General features: G+C 38.5%; 1 protein-coding gene across 2 annotated transcripts; it reads right to left on the reverse strand.

The window, feature by feature from the left end:
- Positions 1-1,831: 1,831 nt before the first annotated feature.
- gpr174 (G protein-coupled receptor 174) lies at positions 1,832-22,908 on the reverse strand. 2 transcript variants are annotated; one of them, XM_077237726.1, is made up of 3 exons: positions 22,687-22,908; positions 11,037-12,360; positions 1,832-2,996 (listed from the first exon to the last, which is right to left on the reverse strand). In XM_077237726.1, the coding sequence occupies exon 2, from the start codon at positions 12,124-12,126 to the stop codon at positions 11,137-11,139; it is 990 nt and encodes a 329-aa protein (XP_077093841.1). In that variant the 5' UTR covers positions 12,127-12,360; positions 22,687-22,908; the 3' UTR covers positions 1,832-2,996; positions 11,037-11,136. The 2 variants fall into 2 exon arrangements, with proteins under 2 accessions (XP_077093841.1, XP_077093840.1); XM_077237725.1 differs by having other exon boundaries at positions 6,674-12,360.
- Positions 22,909-23,247: the final 339 nt, after the last annotated feature.

Genomic DNA, 23,247 nt, shown 5'->3' on the forward strand with positions numbered 1-23,247 from the left:
TTGCATTAAATACCAGTAAATGTAAAATGATTTGTTGAGGAAATAGCTTAAAATACATGTTGATAATGTTTGTCACTAGTTTTTACTGGTATTTTAAAAGTAATCAAATGCAACTGACACACCACAGCGATTTATCTCGAATTTTTACTTTATTTTATACAAATGGGGATAGGCCTGGTCCTACACAATAAAATACTTATAATATGTTCATTACACCCAGCCACACACTAACTTTAATCACTGTTATAGGCTAACTATAGGTATATGGCCCCAAAAAGTGTTATACATTTTGGTTTAAATGAAGACCTATGATGACCTGTACACCAATAAATCACAACAATCTCGTGGTATGGGCAATATTGCAACAACAGAGTCGCTTCACTAAAGCAGCATCTGTGCTTCAGTGCCCAGCTCGCCTCCTACAGAGTGGCTCAGTGTAAGAGGCCGCACACTAGCTGAGGCATTAATACTTCCTTCTGCTATTGATGTGGTTTCAGCTACGAGTGATGATGCAACTAAAGTAAACTAAAGGCTATTCCTCTGTCAAACAACACTATCGCGAGGCGCATTTATGACATGTCAAAAGATTTAGAGGAGCAGCTCAACGACAAGATACGAAACATACGTTGGATGATGGATGAAGCAACGGACCGTAACAAAGACTGTTTATTAATAACATATGTCAGATTCATTGATGCCGGTGATTTGAGGGAGGATTTGCTTTTCTGCAAACTCGTGACTAAAAGAGCCACTGCAGATGAACTGTTTAAAATCATTGACACTGAGAGAGGCTGATGTGAAATGGGAGGACTGTGTGGATCTGCACGGATGGCAAACGAGGAGTCATTAGTCAAGCGTGGTTCCCCAAATGTGCAATGAGTCCCGAGCTGAACGATGTAATGACAGATATTATCGCTAAAGCGTAGCTCTTTTGGGCACTATGCGAGGAAATGGGATCTGATCACGCAGCAGTGTTGTTTCACAGTGAGTCCCATTGGCTGTCACGTGGGAAAGTTTTATCCAGGGAATTTGAATTGCGGGATGAGATCAGATTCTTCTTGGAGGAAGACGGTCATGAACTTGCCAATAAGTTTAATAATAACAACTGTCTCATGAAACTTGCATACCTCAGCGACATGTTTCAAAAACTCAATGAACCCATGGCCATTCGTTTACACGACAATGGCGTTTTAGGAGTCTTAAAACGTAAAGTTTTTTAAAACAGGTTTCAAAGTGCAAGTTTTTAATAGCGTTCTCTGTGTAAACAACAAAACCCTGAATCTCTGAAGACGATGACGTCATGCTCATGCGTATCACGTGTTCAGTCTATAGTGTTTCATCACCATCTACTGGCAGCAGAATACAAGGTTTTTAGTAGTTTTCGCAGATTCATGTGAATGGGGATCGTTTTGACAATAGTGTCATCTGTACGTGGAAATGGACTACCCACTGCTTTTGCCACATCCTACCTATGTGAGATTGGATTTTCTGCAGTTGCCTCAATCAAGACCAGATACAGATCAAAGCTGGAGAATGAGCTAAGAGTGGCCATCTCACAGCCGCATCCCCGATCCCAGAGGATCTGCAGCACAAAGCAAGCTAGTCCCTGGAAACACTGTGGAACTAGTACGCATAATAATCCCTGCAGGTCAAAAACGTTATTTTTTTATGCAGAGAAAAGTTTGAGAAAATCTGTTGAAAACAATTAATGTTTTTACAAAGTAAACAATATTATGAGAATCTGCATGCTTCACTTTTAATGCTTCCACACTAAAAGTGATTAGTTCCTTATTTATTTATTTTTTCCCAAGTAAGTTGACATACACTGAAATTGTAGTGTTAATTACTGTTTATTGAATTACAATGTTTCAAATAAATTACAATGTTTCAAATAAATCCTCACTAGAGTCTCTTTATATGAATGCATGTAAGAGGTGGGGGGCTTGAAAATATTTTACTCTGCAAAAGCTGAAAAGCTGGAACCCAGCTGAAATGTTTGGAAACCACTGATCTAACCCATCAGGAATAAGCAGCGAGAAGGGACTGAGCCGTGTGTGTGGAGGACATATGTGACGAAGTTTGTTTTTGGTACACTTCATCAACCTACAATACAAAAGAATCATGTAAAACCCTGTAAACCTTGAGATTGTGACAGAACATACTATTTGGATATTAGAACATATGTTTTCTGTTTTCATTAAACTTTTATTTCAACTTTTTATTAAACATGGACCTTTATTTTAATTAAAAGGGCTCATTTTGTGAATGTAAGCAATTAATTTAGACCCCGATAAATACACCTTGACACCACACTATAATAAGACTGAATGACAAAAGAAAGGAAGCAAGTAATATAAAAACAAAATGACATAATAATTAAATTAAATATAGCCAGAGGAGTCAATCATCAAGGTCCAAGAACTTGGTTTTGTTTACCACATTAGAATAGAAAGAAATAGGAATCAAAAAGTGGAAACAGAATTGATAATTTAAAAAAAAAAAAAGTCAAACATTTATATATCAAAAATGTATTTTGTGCCATTAGTTGCAGCTGAATACAATAAACAAAAACCAGCACTATAGCTGAGCATCATAACTGAGTGCTCGTTTTAGAGCTGCATGTAAAAAACTAAATTAAAGTTTAATACACAACACTTGTTGGCTGCAACCAAATAAAGAAATGTAAAAGAAAAAAGGTGCAGTGGACTTGTTTAAGGGTGTTTGTGAATGAGTCTACAGTTATTACCAGTGCTTAAGTTTTCATTTAGAAGAATCAACATACCCGCCATGGGAGTGCAAGGCCTTTCAGCAGTGGAGAAACCCTTGACTCGGGACTCAGGGATGAAGAGTCTCCACAGGAATATGAAGATCATCAGATGTGCATCTTTAGATCTGCATCCACTTTAATCTCAATGCTCTGCTCTCTGTGTGTTTCATGTTCAGTAGATCATCAGCAGCAACAGTTCCTCCAGTGGGGTATTATTGCCCTCTTGTGGCTGCAGAGACAAGGCTCATTATTTAAGACATAAAATACATCATTTTAGTTAATAAATATAATGCTAGCTATTTTTATTATACATTTTATTTTATTATGTGATCATCATTTTCCTCAATCTTCCTATTATGATTTTTCACTTATCAACTCTAGTTAGTGTGTAATGTTGCTGTTTGAGCATTAAAGAGGTGGTAAAACACGATTTCACTATTCTAACTTTAGCTAGTGTGTAATGTTGCTGTTTGAGTATAAACAACATCTGCAAAGTTACAGCGCTCAAAGTTCAAAGCAAAGGGAGATATTTGCTTTTAAAAAATTCAATTTCTAAGGACTACAGCAAACGACCGGTTTTGGACTACACGACATTCCTCAGGGTTTGCTGACGTCAGCATATCCCATTATTTACATAAACGCCTCCTCCGAGAATACTAAATAAGCGGGGCGTGCCATTTTATATTGCTGTTTTGGAGATGAGTTGTCGCAATGCCGTCGAAACGCTGCTGTCATTTTCATCCGGATTGCAGGTGCACTGTGTTCAGCCTTCCTAGGGACGAGGGAATTAGGGATCTATGGTTAAAATTTATTTTTAGCTCGGTCCTAAATAATTATGACCCAAATCTCGCTCTCTGTGCTCCACGTTACGGAGGAAAGCTTTCACAATCTTCTCCAGCTCAATGCAGGATTCGAACATCGGCTTGTCCGGAAAGATGGAGCAGTTCCAACTTTTAAAACAGAAGCTTTTGTTTACGGGCCACAACCTGTAAGTATGATTTATTTTTCGTCGATGTGTTTTCCTGCAATAGTTCGTATTGTTAATTGTACGTTGTAGCAAGGAAGTAAACAAATGACAACGCTGTTTGGCTCTGCTGGTTTGTTAAATGCTCATTAATACTTAACGTTATCTGGCAAACACCTAACGTTACAAACTTTTTTTTAAAATCTCAACAGCGAACTTGGAATTAGAGTAAATTATTCTTTGATTAGATCTTTTATGTTTATCTACATGCTTGTTTATCTACAGGCATGCTAAACATGGTTCTGTGTTTGATTTGGCTAACGTTACTGTAGTAGAGCCGATGTTTAGTGTTCGTTTTGGGTTAATAGTTCTGTCGACAGATATTTGTCTACAATCGTTCTAAAAATACAAAAGTAACGGTGCCATACAGTCACAAACGATCACTATAGATCCGCAGTCTTTACTCAAAAAAATCCCTTTGAGGACTGTAGTATAATTTGTTATAACGATTATATGAAATTCTTGTTAATGAAGCTTATTTTTTGTAATTCTATAATAATTAATACAATTAAATAACAGCGTATCTAAAAAGTAATGAGAGAACAACAAAAAACAAACCTTTCTGAAACGTCGTTTAACAGCCGTTCTTGAACAGGTTCTGCTCGATCATCTTCACTAACGTTTCATTGTTTATAAGGCCGGTGACACACTGGCTGCATAAATTCAGATAAGAATATCATTTAAAAATAAATATTTACATTTACATTTATTCATTTAGCTGACGCTTTTATCCAAAGCGACTTACAATTGCTATATTTCAGAGGTCGCACGCCTCTGGAGCAACTAGGGGTTAAGTGTCTTGCTCAGGGACACATTGGTGTCTCACAGTGGATTCGAACCCAGGTCTCTCACACCAAAGGCATGTGTCTTATCCACTGCGCCATCACCAACCCAACCCCTGAATAAATAATTATAAATTTTCAAATATTGCACCTGTCAATACAGAACGAAATATTCTGTAGTCTATTTTGCTGTCAATACAGCTGACAGTGTCTTTATCAGTAGGCTTTATATTTATGCTTAACATGATGTAGGTTATATAGGGCTTCCACAACTCTCTCCCATATGTCGAACAAGGGGGATCCGTGTCAGCATCGCCGCGCCAGACACGTTTCTGGTGTGCAAAGACACAGAAAACGCCATGCAAGGCAAGGCAAGGCAAGTTTATTTATATAGCACATTTCATACACAATGGTAATTCAAAGTGCTTTACATAGAAGAAATTAAAATAATCAAAAGAAATCAGAATACTTAAAACAGTTTAGAATAAAAGATAAAATACAGAGTAATTAAAACATAAAATAAAATACAGTGCAAACAGTCGGACGAACAGTGGCACAGTGCTCATTCAGTAAATGCACAGCTAAACAGATGTGTTTTGAGTCTGGATTTGAATGTGACTACTGTAGGAGCACATCTAATCTCTTCTGGAAGCTGGTTCCAGAACCATGCAGCCGCCACGCAGCTGACACACAACAGAAACGCCACACAGCCAGTGTGTCACCGGCCTAATACACCAAAGCACAAACTAGGCTACCGTTTAAGGTACGGGGCGTGACGTTTCCGGAAAACGTGCACTAGACGTTAGCGAATCAACACACTGGGCCAGCTAACCAATCTGAGCCCATTGCGTAGTTTTGAGGGACTGGCTTCATAGAACCAGGAAACCATCAGACCGTTTTTACAAGGAGGGGCAGAGCAGTGTAGAATAAAGGTAAAATATATGAAATATAATGCAATTTTTAAAAAGCGAAGCATGAACACATGTTACAGTGCACCCCACAAACACAATCAAGCCTTCGAAAAAATGCGTTTTACCACCCTTTTAAAAATATCTGCAAGGTTACAAAGCTCAAAGTCACTCCGAAAGGAGATATTTTATTTGACAGAAACCTCTTTCCAAGAACTACAACGAATGACTCATTTGGACTATAAGGCAAATTTCCCGGACTTTATGAAGTCACAATGTTTCTCATTTAAATAATCTCCGCCCAAGGAATACGCAGAAAAGCGGACGAGGCCTGTATGAGCTGCTGCTGTCAAAAGCCCTATTCGGACGGGACTACTAGATCATGGAGAGGAGGGGTAAAGTAATAATTACCACAGTTTCTCAGTGATTTTAGTCTTGTCCGAATGTGCATCCCAGCAATCATTACGGACAATGTCACTGAAGATTATGGCGACTTTTACCTTCTGTAAAAAGGTCCTGAAAAGTCACCTCAGGTAATACTAATCCCGTGCGAATAGACCCGCTGTAAATATTTAGTCATTTCATGTTTAAAAGTAGCTTTCCACGGTTTTTCAAGTATGGAGATGCTTGAAAAAGCATTCAAGACACTGGGATGAGTCTGTGGCAAAACTCAAGTGATTTTCACACACCATTCAGATCGGAAAGAAGATCGAAAGCACTAGTAAGAACGAACATCATTTAGCGTTAGGTAAGTGCCTAGTACCAACTCAATCCAATCTGAAGTAAATGAATACATTGTTCGACTGGACATTACTGTTATATATATATATATACTGTATATATATATAAATATAAGTTACATGTGTTTGCGCATGTGATATCAGGAAGCAAAGTAATACACACATGATGACAAGAGTGACGGCGATGCGCAAATCGAGTTACTCTGCCACTTCTAGTTTTACTGAGATCTCTTATCCCGTGCGAATTGGCCATCATTACTACACACGTCCTGTGGTAAAAAATACATTACCCATCTACCCTTGTAAAGCTAATCCCGTCCGAATAGGGCTAAAGACACACAATTTTTTCCTCAACTCAGTTATTTGACCTTCCTAAGGAACGTGCCTGAAATCTCAGCAAGCTAAGCTAAAATTTTACATAGAAACGTGTAAAATATTAATATTTTTCTTACAAAAAATCATATTTTTGCTTCAGAAGGCCTTTATTAACCCACCGTAGCCATGTGGAGTTTATGACGGATGGATGCACTTTTTTTAAGCTTCAATATGTTGGTTGCAATCCACTGCCTGTCAGAAACGGACACAGACTCTGTTTGCAGGCACAAAAAAGAAATGTATTGAACAGTTTAAAAAGGCAAATCAAAAGCCTGTCAAAAATCCAGACAGGAACTCAACAGTCCAAACAGAAAAATAATCTCAATAGTGTTCTCCGAGAATGCACGTAATGTCTGACGAATCTCAACAAAGCTGTGAAGTGCACAGGGAGGGGCTGGCGGCGTTCAGGAGGCACTAGAAGCAGAGCGGAGAATAAGACGATCCGCAGTCCACGGTCGACACGGGCTGAATGCAGTGGAGAGCTGACTGGGGTTATCAAGAGGAGAAGCAGAGAATCAAAACTAAAAGATTCACTAAAACTGGTATAACGGCTGGACAACATGGCTGTGATAACTGCTTGAAGAGAACACAAACATCCATCTGGCACAAGACAGCACACGAAAGGGAAATAAAAAGGAGACTAGAGTATCTACTTGATACAGAACAGGTGGAGGGAGTGAAACAATAACGAGGTAATGCATGGGATAACAAGGGGGCGGGAAAAGACAACGAAGCACATGGTGAACTGTCAAACCGAACCCATGTGCTCCAAACAAAACAAACACGCAACTGATACAGGGAAAAAACAAACAGATCAGCCCCATTATAAAGCTTGGAAGAGCCAGGACATTATTTAATATAACTCTGATTGTATTCGTCTGAGAGAAGAAAGTCATATACACCTAGGATTGCTTGAGGGAGAGTAAATCATGGGCTAACTCTCATTTGAAAGTGAACTATCCCTTTAAGATAAATTCTTAGAAGTTCATTAGAAAGTTCACGAGTGTAACTTATATATTCTTAACTTTTTCCTCGCCATTTACGGAATTTTCCAGCCATCCATGTTTTCACTGCTATACGGTAGGGGGCGCTATTACACATCTTTAGAAAGAGTACAGAATCTTCACTAGAGGCGTTGAAGGATTGAACAAGAAACGGCCAGATTGAAGTCAGCAGTAAAAAAGGAGCAGAAAAGAACAGGTGTTGGATTACGTCTATAACTGTGGATGCGTTTGGCAAGACGATTCAGTCAATCATCAGAGATACAGCATTGCCAGTCGTCAGATCTGGTGTGGATATGAGGAAGATAAGCAGTTCACTATCCTATTGCCTTTCTCTTACAGCCAACATCTATCTCATCGTTCTTGATATTCATATAGTATTGTTAAATAAAACATAGTTACATAGCTATTCAAACAGCAGGGTTTAATGTTGGTACACATCAGTATAGTTAGTATCAGTTTATTATATAGCCTCTCAGTGAGGTTTAGGCCTGGACTGGGGATAAAGTTAACGAATCCAGCCCATCCGGCCCTCGAGTTCACTCGTGATTGTTTTGCTTGGGTTTAGGCCTTAAATTGGAGTGAACAAATCAATAAATAAAATAGGACATAAACTAATAATGATATGAATTTACTGCAGATACAGTAATACTGAATTAATATTAAATTTTTGTCATATAGAAATGCACTTGACAGTAAAGCACTGATTTTGAGCTAGTATGCCGTAAAGTAAATTTACTGTTCATGTCAGTCCAACATAAAAGAAAATCATTTGAGAAATGTCTGTTTTTTTGTTTTTAATAGAAGTCACGGATTAACAAAATTGTTTAGTTACCAACATTAAAGAGGACTGCTCTTTTGCTGACCATGAAAGAGCAGTCGGTCTTCCAGCGAAAGTTCTCCTCTCCTCCCTCCACCAGGAGAGGAATCCTGGAGCGTTCAGGTCAGCTTCCCTCCACTTAATCTGCACGTTTCCACACACCAGCCGACATTCGGTTTCGCAAGCGACAACAGTGAGCAGTTCTAACGCAACGGCAGAAGATCCAGCAAAGCCTGAAACTGTTCTGTCGTTGAGCACAGACGAGCACTGAACACTATTGACCAGAACATGTCACCGCTGTCTTATAAACACCTCAGGAACTGTGGACACTTGTGTAGAAGTTCAACATGATGATGAGATGATCAGTGTAACTCCACAACAACTACATAAATGTCTCCACTAACATTCAGAAACTCTTCCTGAGTCTCTCCGTAAGGCTGCACTCGCTACTGGTTATTCTGGGATTCTGGATGAGTGAGATTGGCCTGTTTTGTTATTGTCGGAGTTTCTGAAGCTCGTGTAAAGACTCCGCCCTCTTCTGAATGGAGGCGGAGCTGCAGCTCATTTGCATTTAAAGGGACACACACAAAACCTGCACTTCTCACATGTTGCCAGCCCCCCAAATCAATTTATATTAGCTCCGTAATCTGTACAGGAATCTGTGATCACTTCAGTCCTCTTTACACCTCATATGAAAACAGCAGCAGGCTTAGGCTTATCCCCGTACTTTACGTCATCAGAGGACAGAGGTCAAGCAGAGCACAAGGTGTGTGTTTATCGATCGATTATGATATTCATTTAGCTGACGCTTTCATCCAAAGCGACTTACAATTGCTATTTCTCAGAGGTTGCACACCTCTGGAGCAATTAGGGGTTAAGTGTCTTGCTCAGGGACACATTGGTGTCTCACAGTGGATTCGAACCCGGGTCTCTCACACCAAAGGCATGTGTCTTATCCACTGCGCCATCACCCCCCCAGCATTGCTGTTATTTTGTCATAAATGCAGTTTAAATACTGTGATGCGAGAGCGATACGAGACAGTTTCCCATTCACTGTAAAGTTTTTGCTGCGTTCACCCCTCATCATACCACTGTTTTCCTCAAGTGAAGACATTTGAAAATGTAAAGTAGCCTAACCTGGTTGCTTTAGGCCTCGTTCACACTGCAGGGGCTTAATGCTCAATTACGATTTTTAAAAAAAATCCAATTTTTTTGCAAGGCCGTTCACATTTCCATTGACTGGTCTCAGCATCGACTGCCAAAGTTGTTGTTTATCTTCTCATTCCCGCCCTACTTCAACGCAGAATTATGACGTTTGTCGCATATCAATGACGTGCGGGTCGGATATATGCAACCTGGCTGTTCAGATTGAAGTCGCATTTCAAAAGATCGGATACATATCGGATTTGGACCACATACCCTAGTGGCCTGGGTCGCATTTGAAAAGATCGGATCTTTGTCGTTCAGACTGTCATGAAAAGATCAGATACAGGTCGCATAGGGGAAAAAAAATGTAATTGGATCGTTTCAGCCCGCAGTGTAAACGTAGCCTTAGTTCATTTAAACTAAAAATTTGAGTTGATACAAAGAAAGAGATCAGTTTAAACTCCGAATATTGTTATCTGAACAAAGTTTGTGAACAAAAGCTGAGTTGATGAAAAAGGGAAAAGTTGTGATAAATCATGAAAACATTTTTTTTTTTACAGTGTAGTGACAGACAGCACTGATTTAAACTGCTGATCAGAGTGAGTGACAGAGACAGAGAAACATCATGTAGTTTTTCGTTCTAATGAATAATGACCCAGCAGCTGATACGTTTAAAGTTAGTTTTTGTTGGTTTGAAGTGGCAAATTGATAGATTCATGTTCATCATGTATAAAACAAAAAGGAATGGTTTGATATAGGGCAGATTAAACAAATTGTCCATCTAGACAATTACAGTAATATAATGTTTGTCTATATTCTAAATTCATTTTAATTCACATGATCTGGTTAGTTAAAATGATTTGAAATGAAATCCATGTTTAGGAATTGACTTGATAGGTAGTATAGAACCTATTGTTTGCATTGCTCTTGTCTAGCCTAGTATACAAACAATTTATGTAATGTTTGTTTTTATAAACTTGACTGTTTATTTATACAGTTTTTTGACCACACTTTCAGTGAAAATATTTGAAAGTTACACTTTTATTCAGCAAGAATTGCATTAAAGGCAATAGTAAAGACTTTTACATTGTTACACACACAAAATCTATTTAAATAAATTCTGTTCTTTTGAACTTTCTATTTATCAAAGAATCCTAATATATGTACCAGCTTCTACAAAAATAGCACTCAGCTGTGATAATAAGAAATGTTACGTGAGCCATTTACACCAAAACAGCTTGTCATCATAGGAATAGAATACATTTTAAAATCTATTCAAATAATATATTTTATAATATCACATGTTACAGTTTTACTGCATTTATTTCCCCATTCCCTGAACTTCAAGATCAGAACAAGATTTATTTGTACAATTATTATGGCTCATATCAATAACAATCATATCAATACAGAGCATATCAATACACTCCGGCACCCAGATTTTCATAAATATTTTGCAGTTTGAACACTCACATTTCTCAACAAAAATACTTGCAGTTCATCAGTTAATCCATAAAGTTGTTGTTTTTCATGTCTTAAGAGCGATTTCCCTGTGCCGCCTCTGATCGAGACCTCAGACATCACGATTTGAGAAGGAAGAACCTCTGAGGTGTAACTGCAAGCTTTCTTGTATCTCTTGCCTGGACAGACGGCGCTTGAACTCGTCGGTGGTGAAATAGTACATCACTGGGTCCAGACAGCAGTTCAGACTCGCTAAACACAAGGTGATCGGATGAACATGGAGGACTGCGACCTTAAAAGCAGGACTAACGCTACCATTTGATTTGGTCAAAAAGTCCAAAGGGAAAGTTATGTGATAGGGCACAAAACAGACCAGGAACACACCAGCACAACTCAACACCATCTTGAACGCCTTGTGCTTTTCCCCAGTGTCCTGCAGTACGGAGGTTTTCTCTCGCAGACTCGCAGCGGTCAGGCACGTGCAGGTGATCACTACAGCCAGCGGGAGGAGAAAACCCATGAGTTCTGCGAAGGTCAGGAGGGACACTCCTAGTTCTTTGCTGAGTTGGATCATGGGTAGCTCAGAGAAGCAGCAATATACATTATCATGGTTTCTTCGTAGAAGTGGGAACGGCAGACATCCGAAACACACCATGAGCCAGCCGACTAAACACCAGCTGCGGTCCCGGCGTCTCTTCGTGCCGCCGTATCGCAGTGGCTGGATAATGAGTCGACAGCGTCTCAAACTGATGCAGGCCAGGAAGTAGATGCTGGCGTACATGTTGACGTACTTCACATAGAAACAGACCATACAAGCAAACTGACCAAAAGGCCATGAATTGTTCAAATAGTAGTAAACGCGCAGAGGTAGAGATAACACCTGCAGCAGATCAGCGACGGCCAGGTTGATCATGAATATCACAGCTTTCTTTGTCTCCTTTATGTAGGCATAAAAGACCCAGAGAGCTAGAACATTGCCAATCAGTCCAGGAACAAGAATCACTGTGTAGAAGACTGCATAAATGTGATGCTGATAATCTTGTATTGGTGTTGTTGTTTGGTTCTCAGCAGGGCTATTGCAATAGAATCTGTCGACACTCATCTTTTCATCTTATTTAACTGCAATCTTTTATTGATGGCATGGAGTTCAGCTTGGCATGGCACTGTAGTTTTGGGATGGCACACGTTGTTAGACAACTCTCAGCATCCAATAGTCCAAAACAGCATTCAGTAAACACTAAAATACCCTATCAGAATGTGCTTATTTACAACATCCCAAAAATAGTCTTCTGACATTGTTACTTCCACATGCAACACACACGAGAGTTGTCCAGTTCTGAAAGACAGCAGACGGCTCAAGTTAGATACAATAAACATTCCTATAGTCTAACATTAGTAGGAAAACTATGGGATGAAGTTTGTCTCAAAATTATTAACAAATACATGCACACAGTTATCCATGAACTTTACTATTGTTGCAAATGTATCTTACTCTCCACAACCAAATTCCGCTCAACTTGTAACCCATCTGGTAACAAGCGTGTGTTCATTGGCGGCTTTTTCCCATCCCATCCCATCCTTTTCCCAGTCCATCCTATTTGATTAATTTGGAATTTTAGACTTTCATTCCATGGCTTTCAGTTTAGTGATAATTACTGGTGTGTGGCACAATTATTTTTCAATTTAAGTACCTTGTCCTGCGGTTTACATGGTCATGGCTGTTTTCAGCTAGATTCACCACAGAGCCTTTAATGTTCCTATATCATATAAAGCAGCAGTCAGGAACCTATGACTTTCGAGTCACACCTCTTTGACAAAAATCATCATCTTCAATCATCAATCTCTCCTCTTCAAGGAGCTTTAAAATAATTTGTCAACTAGAATCTAGTGTAAAATAAAATTCTTTTATTTCATTCTAACCAGTAACCTCAGGTACTCAGAACGAACCAAAATGAAAAAACATTTGTTTTTGATGGATCCCTCTGAGGTGAAGTTAACTCTACGGCAATAACCTGCCTTTCACAAACTACATGAAAGTTAACAAGTAATCATTGACTTGACATGATCGATAGAAAGCGCCTTGATTATGATTAACCTTGGTTCCCTGAAGAGGGAACGAGACACTGCGTCGATGGCGCTGTGGGAACGCTCTGCGTGATTGCGTCCTGAAGCACAAGACAAAACAATCCAATGGTGTAATGCGACGTCAGAGACAGGTGACGTCACCAACCAGGAAACTATAAAGCCTTCCCAAACAGTGTAACGCTAGCTTCTAATAGGCTAAAGCAAGTCGCTAACAGGCATGCAGGAAGTATGGCAGGGCGATGCAGCATCTTGTTCCCTCTTCAGGGAACCTAGGTTACAGTTGTAACAGAGGCAATCCCTTTAAAGGGAACTCGTGCTGCATCAATTGATGCTGTCAGAACCTCTATACCCATGCCGCCATAATGACCAGTCTCTGTCTAGTGTGAATCAAGAAAGCACTAAGACGAGAGCACCTGAGCCCCAGGTGTGGAGCTCAAGTCTAGGTTGTAAAACCTCACGAATGTGTGCGGTGAGGACCAGCCCGTCGTATCACAGACTTCTTGAAGTGAAACTCCTGACACTAAGGCCTTAGAGGCAGCCATACTCCTAATCGAATGGGCCCGTACTGCCAAATGGGTAGGCAGTCCGCCTGATTCGTAGGCAATAGAGATAGCCTCGACTATCCATCTTTGAGCTGGGCCCCCTCAGAGGACAAGCCCACAGCTTCCACAGTTCTGGGCGGGGGGAATATTCAGCCCCCTGCTGGGACAGAAGGTCCCTCCTTACAATCTGACTATGACTGTAAATAGGTGTCATTTGTGTTTTAACAATGTTTAGCTCATGAGTTATTGATCCGGGAAGTTCGAATCTGTGAATATATTGCCAACTTTACTGAACTCCTTGAGTTAAGCACTGACAGCATTTCTTTATATTTGAGTCCAAGTTCAAACACTATGAAACGCTCCATTAACATACGGAGCTGTCTGTAACCCTGCCAGCGTGACATTAAACATTCGACATTAAATTCGACCTTGGTTTCGAATGCATTTAACCTTAAAATGTACAAAATGTACTTGTGGGGAAGCATGTTCCCGAACCTCCCTAGAGGGACAGAAGTCCATCCAACATATTTTTACAAAATCCTATGGGAAAGAATGATAATATATTAACTTTACTCCAGCATAGTACAACAAAGTTCCTTTTAAGTCAGTAAACTGTTAATGACAAAATAAAATGTCCCTGACAAACTACATTTGGCCTGCCTAAGGGGGGCCTATAAGACTTTGTGCCCAGGGGCCTCTGAATTCTTAATCCGGCCCTTGTCTGTCCCGAGCTCACAACAGGTTTTGCAAGAGAACACAAAGTTTCTCAGAAGAAGGCAAAAGATTTGTGAGAGAACACAAAAGATTCTGAGTGTCTAATGGCCACAATTAATAAGGTTAAAGGTGAATTCAGTAAGAATGTTACATTCTCTAGAAAGAAACAGAATTTAACTTGGTTAAATGAACAGCAATGGAAGTTAATGAAACAGAGTGACCATGCCTTGAAAATAGCGCTCAAATCTGGGTTAGCTCATGACAGAAGAAGGACATTTTAGTGTTTACGTAATAAAGTTGTAAAGGAATTGAGAAAAGCAAAGGCGAATTTCTTCATCAACCTTATAAACGATGCTAAGGGGAACGTACTTTACGTCATCAGAGGACAGAGGTCAAGCAGAGCACAAGGTGTGTATCCACTGCGCCATCACCCCCCCAGCATTGCTGTTATTTTGTCATAAATGCAGTTTAAATACTGTGATGCGAGAGCGATACGAGACAGTTTCCCATTCACTGTAAAGTTTTTGCTGCGTTCACCCCTCATCATACCACTGTTTTCCTCAAGTTAGACCTGTCTGGACAAATATCAATAGAGTACGAAAGAAAAAATTAACAAACGAGATGAAGATATTGAATTACAAGTTCAGGGACATTTAATTCAAGATAAGCATCAACTTGCTAGTGTATTTTTTATTTATTTTTTATATAGATACAGTTCAAGATTTAGCACAAGGGTTTAGTGCAAGAAATAAGGATATGGTATCATTAAATTATAAGTCTGCTTTTAATATTTCTGAAGTATCCGAGTCTAATATAATAAAATATTTGGGTCAGGCTAAGAGTTCTAGAGCTAAAGATGTTGTTGATTGTGATTCTGTATTTGTTAAAAAGTACAGAAATGTTCTTAGCACAGCCATTTCTCGTCTGGCTAACAATGTTTACAATGTTAAAATAAACAATGTTATTTCCCAAGTGCCTGGAAGTCAACAGTAATAGCACCTATATTTTAGACTGGTGATTCTACCAATGTAAACAATTATAGACCAATTACTAGTCTTCCAGTGGTTTCCAAGGTAATTGAAAAAGTGATTTGAAATCAGTTAATAGAGTTTTTAATAGGGATGGCTGACGCGAAACTGACGTTCCGAAGCTTTTCGAAATCCCAAAGCGCAGATGTTTCGAAACACTGATCCGAAGCATGATTCGAAACACCCATGTCACATGACTACGGCTAAATGAAGCTTCGGAGTGTTTCACAATCGGAGTGATTGACAGGGTCGGGAACAGAAACACAATCGCACATCTGTATAAAAGTGAAGTCAACGCATCTTGGCCTTGTGGGTTTTTGTGAGAGGAGTTTGATTTTGAGATAGCGGATTTTGGTGATATAGTGACATTTATAGTGTGATTTGTTTAGTTATATTTAGGCTTACATTTAAATTTACACATTGACTGATAGGCTAGAGACAGACAGAGTATACATATAGTGACACATTAATAGATGTATAGATAGAAATATATATAGAAAGATAGATTAATAGATAGATACATATATAGATACATAGATAGATTAATAGATAGATACATATATAGATACATAGATAGATTAAGATAGATAGATAGATAGATAGATAGATAGATAGATAGATAGATAGATAGATAGATAGATAGATAGATAGATAGATAGATAAAAATGGATGCTCCACAGAAGAGATGCCGTACATCTGTGGTATGAGAATATTTCCATTTGGAAACCCCAAGTAAAGTGAGATGTATTGTGATCGGCAGCCAGCCTACTGCAACAATACATCATCCATGATGCGTTGTTTGAGGGGCACTCATCTTGCCATTTTGCAGGGTGCAGAGAATGGTAGCATTCCCCCTGTACTAGTCCTGCTACTGACACTGCTGGGCCATCTAAGCAAGGTATGAATTGTTTGAAATATAATTATAATTGAAATATAATAACAAACTGTTGGGACACTATTTTGAAAGTCCATAGGCCTGTGTCAACCTAAGCCCTACAACCTAACGTCCCAATCACAACTGCCAATCATGTTAAAAACAGCTTCACTGTGAATGTAATATAATATTTTGTCAATATACATTTTATAGGTCTACATATGAGTACCCAATCTAAAGCCAAGACATAATTTTGGTTTTCCTAATTGTTGTAGTCCTACATTCCATTTCATCTTTCTCTGAACACTGAGCATAAACGTTCATAACATAACTTTGTTTAGGAAGTTTCCAAATAATGAACCAGTGGGCTACTTTTACAGTAGGCTACTATTTTTTCTATTTTTTCTTAAAGTATGTTTCATCTCCTCTTTTAAAAGGCAGACAGAGGGAATTGGATGAGGCTCTTCTAAACATGGTGGTGAAGGATCCCCATCATGGAGGATGAGGGTTTCAGGGCCTTTGTGAACAAGCTTGATCCAAGCTATGTCCTCCCATCCCGGACGGTGCTTAAAACAATGGTCAGCGAAAGGTACAACAAAACCAAGGAGAAGACAATGGAGGACCTACAAATGGCCGAATTTGTTAACCTCACGGCTGACATGTGGTCCTCCATTAATATGGACGGATATCTTGGTGTAACTTGACATTACATAACACCAGAGGCAAAAATGGCAACTGTTGTACTGGGTGTAAGGAGGTTTTACCAAACCCACACAGCCCAGCATCTCATGGAGGCTAAAGCCTTGTTAATGGCTGAGTGGGGAATAACCTCCAAAGTTCAGTGTATGGTGACTGACAATGCATCCAACATGAACCTGAGCGCCTAGCTACTCCACCTTCGCCATGTGCCATGTTTTGCTCATAATTTAAATTTGATTGTGAAAAAGGCCCTAGATCAAACCCAAGTCATCAATGAAATACGCCAGAAAGATAGTGGGGTTTTTTAGATCCGGCTGCAAAGCAAAGAACAAGCTTGTCCGAGATGCAGGGCTTGATGCCCAGACCAACCCTGAAACTGATACAGAGGTTGAGACGAGATGGAACAGCACATTCGACATGTACAACGCTTGTATGAGCAGCATGAGCCAGTGGGAGCTGCACTTTCCAATTTAACCGGTGATACTGCTCCCCTGACAAGTCTTGAGTATGACATTATTCAACAATCATTGTCACTACTGCAACCATTCAAACTAGCAACGACAGAGATGTCAGAGGAACAGAGAGTGTCTTCTTCAGCTTATACCACTGTACAGGATGTTGCAGCACAAGCTTGCACAGAAAAAAGGACATGCAACGCAGGAATCAACTGTACAAATTGGTTGGCCACAATGACCATACTACCCCTGTAATTGGCCATAACTGTCATATTGTTGTCATTATTATAATGAATATGGTTTTCTCCTGTTTTGGCTCATAGGCTCAGATCTTCAAGAAGGTCTGACTCCAGATGTGGAGGGTTATGAGACTCTCAGAGACTCGGCACAGGCTGCACCGCTGGACCCAAAGCCCAGGTGCTGAGAAGCACATCACACTGGAGAGAGCTTCGCTGATGCGTTCAAACACAACTCCTGCTGAGCAGTTTCAGTCTGTGTTATGTTATGTAATCAGATTCATGTAATTTATACTTTATATATGCCGTCAGTTTAGGATTTGTTACTAATTGCTGTTTTCATTTTCATTCAGAGCCACAAATGTCAACATCAGGCCCATCATCATCATCATCATCAACATCAACACCAGTAGAAACACAGGACAGTTTATGGGAACTTTTTGATAATCGTATCCGTGAAACCCAGATGATACACAATGCTACAGCTAATGCCACAGTGGAAGTGAAAAAATACCTGAACGATGCGTTTTTACCCAGAACTCATGATCCCCTAACTTACTGGAAAGAGAGAGCAGTAATCTTTCCTCATTTGTATGTCCTTGCTAAAAAAGATCTTTGCATGCCAGCAACAAGTGTCCCTTGTGAGAGGATTTTTTTTCAAGTCCTTCGACAGCAGAGAAATTCATATTTTTGAATAAAAATCTATAAAAAAGTGAGACATTGTGGCTTGATTTCTTTTATTAATATTGATCTTTCATGACCAAAATAACATTATGCACAGTGAGGAGCCTACAGGTTACAAGCGTCACATATTAGAAAAATACAATAATAAAAAAACAAAAAAAGTTTTAACGGCGCGTTGTCAAGGTTGTTTCAGATTAACACCGGCAAGTGACCACTAGGTGTCACCGTTGAGACGGCTGTCAGATTGTTTCGAAGCCTCGACACAATATGGCACATTTGCTTCAACTGATTCATTGTTTCACGAAAACTCGATCTGCCTACCACTAGTTTTTCAATCTTGGTTATTTTCCACTACATCCTATGTGTCACGATCTCAGCCTACCCCCGTGTGTTCCCATCACAATCAACCACACCCCCTGTTACCTTGTTAGCCTGTGTAGAAATTGCCCTTGTGTTTCTCCCGTGTTTTGTCAGTCGTTGTTTGCTGTACCATGCTCCTGTCCTTTGTTTCTTTGTTTGCTCCGGATTATCTCTTTATATTGTCGTTAAAGTAGAGCTTGCATGTGGATTGTGGATTCTCTCTCCACTTCGTCCCGCCTCTCCGGTACACTATGCAGTTTGGATTTAGGGCACATTATACTAGAGACACCAATCTGTTACTCTGTTAAATTAAATCCAATCTTAATAGAGGAGGTGTTATTGGTGATGTCTTGCTTGATTTTAAAAAGGCTTTTGATACTGTCAATTACAATGTACTTTTATCTAAATTGTCAAAGTTAAATTTTTCTATTAATAAAATAACATGTATTGAATCATATCTAAATCAAAGGAAACAATTTACAAGAATTAATGATTTATGATCATCTTTTCTTGATTGCTCTATTGGAGTCCCACTGGGACCAATTTTTATTTAGTTTATATATTAAAGATCTACCTATGGTATGTCCAGAGGTCCAGATTCAGATGTACGCAGATTATACAGTTATCTATGCTAAAACAAAACAGCAAGCTGCTATCAAACTCACTCTTGTCTTACTCTTAATATGAATAAAACTGTGGGAATGTATTTTTCTATTAAAAGAACTGATGAGTATCAACCATACATTTCATTTGAAGGAGAAGCAATAAATATTGTTGAGCATTTTAAATACTTGGATTAGATTATAGATGTAAACTTAAATTTTATGAAACGTAAAGAAGGTTTCTAGAGGTGTACGGCATCATGTCTATTAGGCATCAGTTTGGCTTCTGCTAAACTCATTATGCACACATCGATTCTTTCACATTTATCCTATTATCCTACAAGCTGGACACAAGCAAGTGTAACAACATTAAAACCATTACATACTCTGTATAAACATTGCATTATTATCAAAAATTAGAAATTGTTGATGTTTGACAGTTTAAAAAAAAATGTTTTGCAGATGTGTGTTTGATGTAGAAATTAATCCATGATCTTGCACCACCAACTCTTAAACTATGTGTGACTTTCTGAGAGGACAGCTCTTGGGAAACCAGGGCATGCGTTAGAGGCGACTGTTCATTTAAGAAAACTGTCTTTGGACAATCAGCTTTTCCATTTTGAGCAGCAGAAAGATGGAATTCAGTGCCTGTTCATATTAGAAAGTGAACATCATTTAGATATTATTTAAATCCACAAAATAATATATTTTCCACTACCATGTCCCATTAGGGGCTCCATAAAATCTAGATTAAACACTATAAAAAATGCTGGGTTGTTTCAACCCAAATTTGGGTCAAATATCAACAAACCTAATCGTTGGGTTACATTTTTTTTTTTACATTTTTTTATCCATCAGGTTTGTCCATATTTTACCCACATTTGGGTTAAAACCCAGCTTTTTTTTTTTTTTTTTGAGTAAAGACACATCTTCACACATTTCGAAAATAAAGAATGATCATTTGTGTAAAATCCTGAGTTTCAGCTGAACCACTAATACTTACAGAAATATAAAGAAGCCCAAATGAATGAAGTACTGATAAAATAGCTCTGGGTTACTGGACGCTTTCGTCAAAGATTTGTTTGGCAAACAGTAACCATCTGTTGTGTCTAACATTATGATGCAAGTTTGATCAAATATTAATAAATGTGAACTGAATTTGCCATGGTGCTAAACAGACAAGGCAGATGTAGAGTTAAAGTATTTCTGTAATAGGGCAACAGGACAAAAGTCAAACCACCAAAACAAAGTAAATCATTTAAAAAATCTTAGTTTGAATTCACAAATATGGCAAAATGCCGCACATGTGTGTAATCCTGACTTCTGCAGACACTGTTGGTCACATTAGTTTGGGTGTAGTACTGCAGATTGAGTGTTTCAGAGAGATGTGTAGATGGCGGATTCATTCATAGCCGTTTGTGTGTGGGTTTGAAATGGCAAAGATGAATCAAACAGGATGAAATCTAGAAAAGACGTCAATGAATGCACACATCACCTGATCCACTAATGCACATCTTACTTGTTACATACACAAATACACTAAGACTAAATAAATCATTTGTGTTTACAAACATGGATCCATTTGTACAAGTCATTGCTGATTCATTGTGAATTATGCCGATAAAAGTTGTGGAAGGTTAGATACATTTGCAACATTTCTCAAATTCATGAATAACAGTGTCACATATATTCTGTACACATAATTTGCATTCCTGACCACCTTATTCAAAGGGTTTATAGAGTGGGGGTTTTCAGAGAGTGTTGTTTTTCATATTTTAATATTAGGCAAAACTGTGCAGGGCATCCTGACATCTGCACACTAGCAGATTCACACACACACACCTGAGGGCAAACACAAGTTTTTTTTTTTTGGTCACATTTATTCAGTATGATAATTCAGAAAGCCTTTACCTCCTTAAGATCTGTGTGTGTGCTGGCTTGTGGGTGATGTGTGAATGAAACCGTCATTTATCTCTGTGTGGGACTTTCCACACTCATATGTGTGCACTACATCACTGCACTAGATCACTAAGCACACTTCAGAGAAACATCCCACTTCACTGCATATTCCAATAAATACACAATTCATCATTATGCTAACACTTTACAATAAGGTTCATTACTTGACATTAGTTAACTACATTAGTAAGCATCAATTAATAACAAACTGCACTTATACCGCATTTATTAATCTTTGTTAATGTTAATTGTAACATTTACTAATACTTGATTAAAATCTTGTTAACATTAGTTAATGCACTGTGAACTAATATGAACAAACAATGAACAGCTGTATTTTTATTAACTAACATTAACAAAGATTAACAAATACAGGGTTACACTTTATCTTAAGGTGTCATTGTTACAGTGTAATTATATATTTAAGTACTGAGTAATATTAATTAACTACATGTACTTACTATAGGGTTAGGGTAGGATTCGGGTTTGGTTGAGGATTAGTTGCATGTAATTATGCACAATTTACTGTTATTACTATGGTAAGTACATGTAAAATATGTAACAAGGACACTAAAATAAAATGTTACCAAATACAGTAACAAATGTATCGCTCATGAATGGTTAATGTTAGTTAATGCATTAACTAATGTTAACTAATGAACCGTATTGTAAAGTGTTACCTTGATTATTGATGTCACTCTCTCAGATGGCATAAAAATGTTAAAAATTGTTGAAATCCTACAAACACACAAAACCAAACCAGCTGGATCTATACAATCTAAATATGCTGATTAGTATGAGGTGTATGATGAATATGCTTAAATATTTTGGAAAATGAAACATAAGTTTTGGATATGGTACAAAATGGATTAAAATAATATTGCTGTGAACAGTGTTGAAATAACTGTCCATGTGATAAGGCATAAAGGTTAACAGGGTAAAAGTTACACTGAGAAAGAGCAAATTCACAGTTGAACTGTTACTAAAAAAAGATACATTTCCTGGACTCTGTTCAATGTAACGTAATGGATGTTCATTGTAAAGTAATGGATGTTCATTGTGAAGTAAAATTGTAAAAAAAATGTAAAATCTAGTATGCTCAAAGCGGATTCCCAGAATCTCATCAGAACTCATTAGAGATTTGAGCTCATTTCTGTATTAGCCTCATGTTGCAACTCTTGTGACACATTTGGCTAAATCAACTGAAAAATATTATTTAAATGAATCTTTTTGTAAATGTATTTTATCATTAGTGGTAGTGGTCATAGTAATATTATTTAACGTCTTCAGATTTAACTTGGCTTCTGGAGTATCTTGAGAGCGAGTGAGTCTGTCTAAGATGTGGATAGAGATCAGTCTTATTGAGCTGATAATGATCTGATGATGATCGACACCCAGTAAAGAAGAGTATAAGAGTAGCTCACCTTGTTAAGTGAGTGTGAGTGTTCTCTCTGAACGGGATCTCAAGCCACAGTAGACACGTCTCAGCCGATCCTCGACGTCTTCATCACTCCAGCTTCTCACCAGTGGAAAACATCACCTTTCAGACACTTTCCCCCTGTGTTAAATATATAGTGTATTATCCCGACTGGTGTACTTTCTGTTTCTGTGTGGCTCACGCTGATAGTTTTCTATGTGTGTGTGTGTGTGTGGTTTCCTGTGGGGGAGTGTATACTCATACTTCTGCTATTTCTCTCTCAGTCTTGCCTGATCTGGGGAGAAACTGCATTCTTCTGAGATGTTTGTGTTGTTTTGGCTTTGCTTTACTGTTGTTTTAAGGCATTCATAGAAAAAAACAATTCTACATTAGATTTAGACCTTATGACAACAGACATATCGACTGTACACTAGTGTTGTAGTACTTGAGACCGGTCCCAAGACTATGTTTTAAAGTCTGGGTCTCAGACTTCGAGGACTGGATGTAATCGAGACTATTCAACACCAGCTGTGAGGATATCACTAAACTGCTGGTGCATTGTCTGATT

This window comes from Siphateles boraxobius, unplaced genomic scaffold (assembly GCF_051911475.1).
Source record: "Siphateles boraxobius isolate OS27281-9 unplaced genomic scaffold, OSU_SipBor_1 207, whole genome shotgun sequence".
NCBI classification, from domain to species: domain Eukaryota; kingdom Metazoa; phylum Chordata; class Actinopteri; order Cypriniformes; family Leuciscidae; genus Siphateles; species Siphateles boraxobius.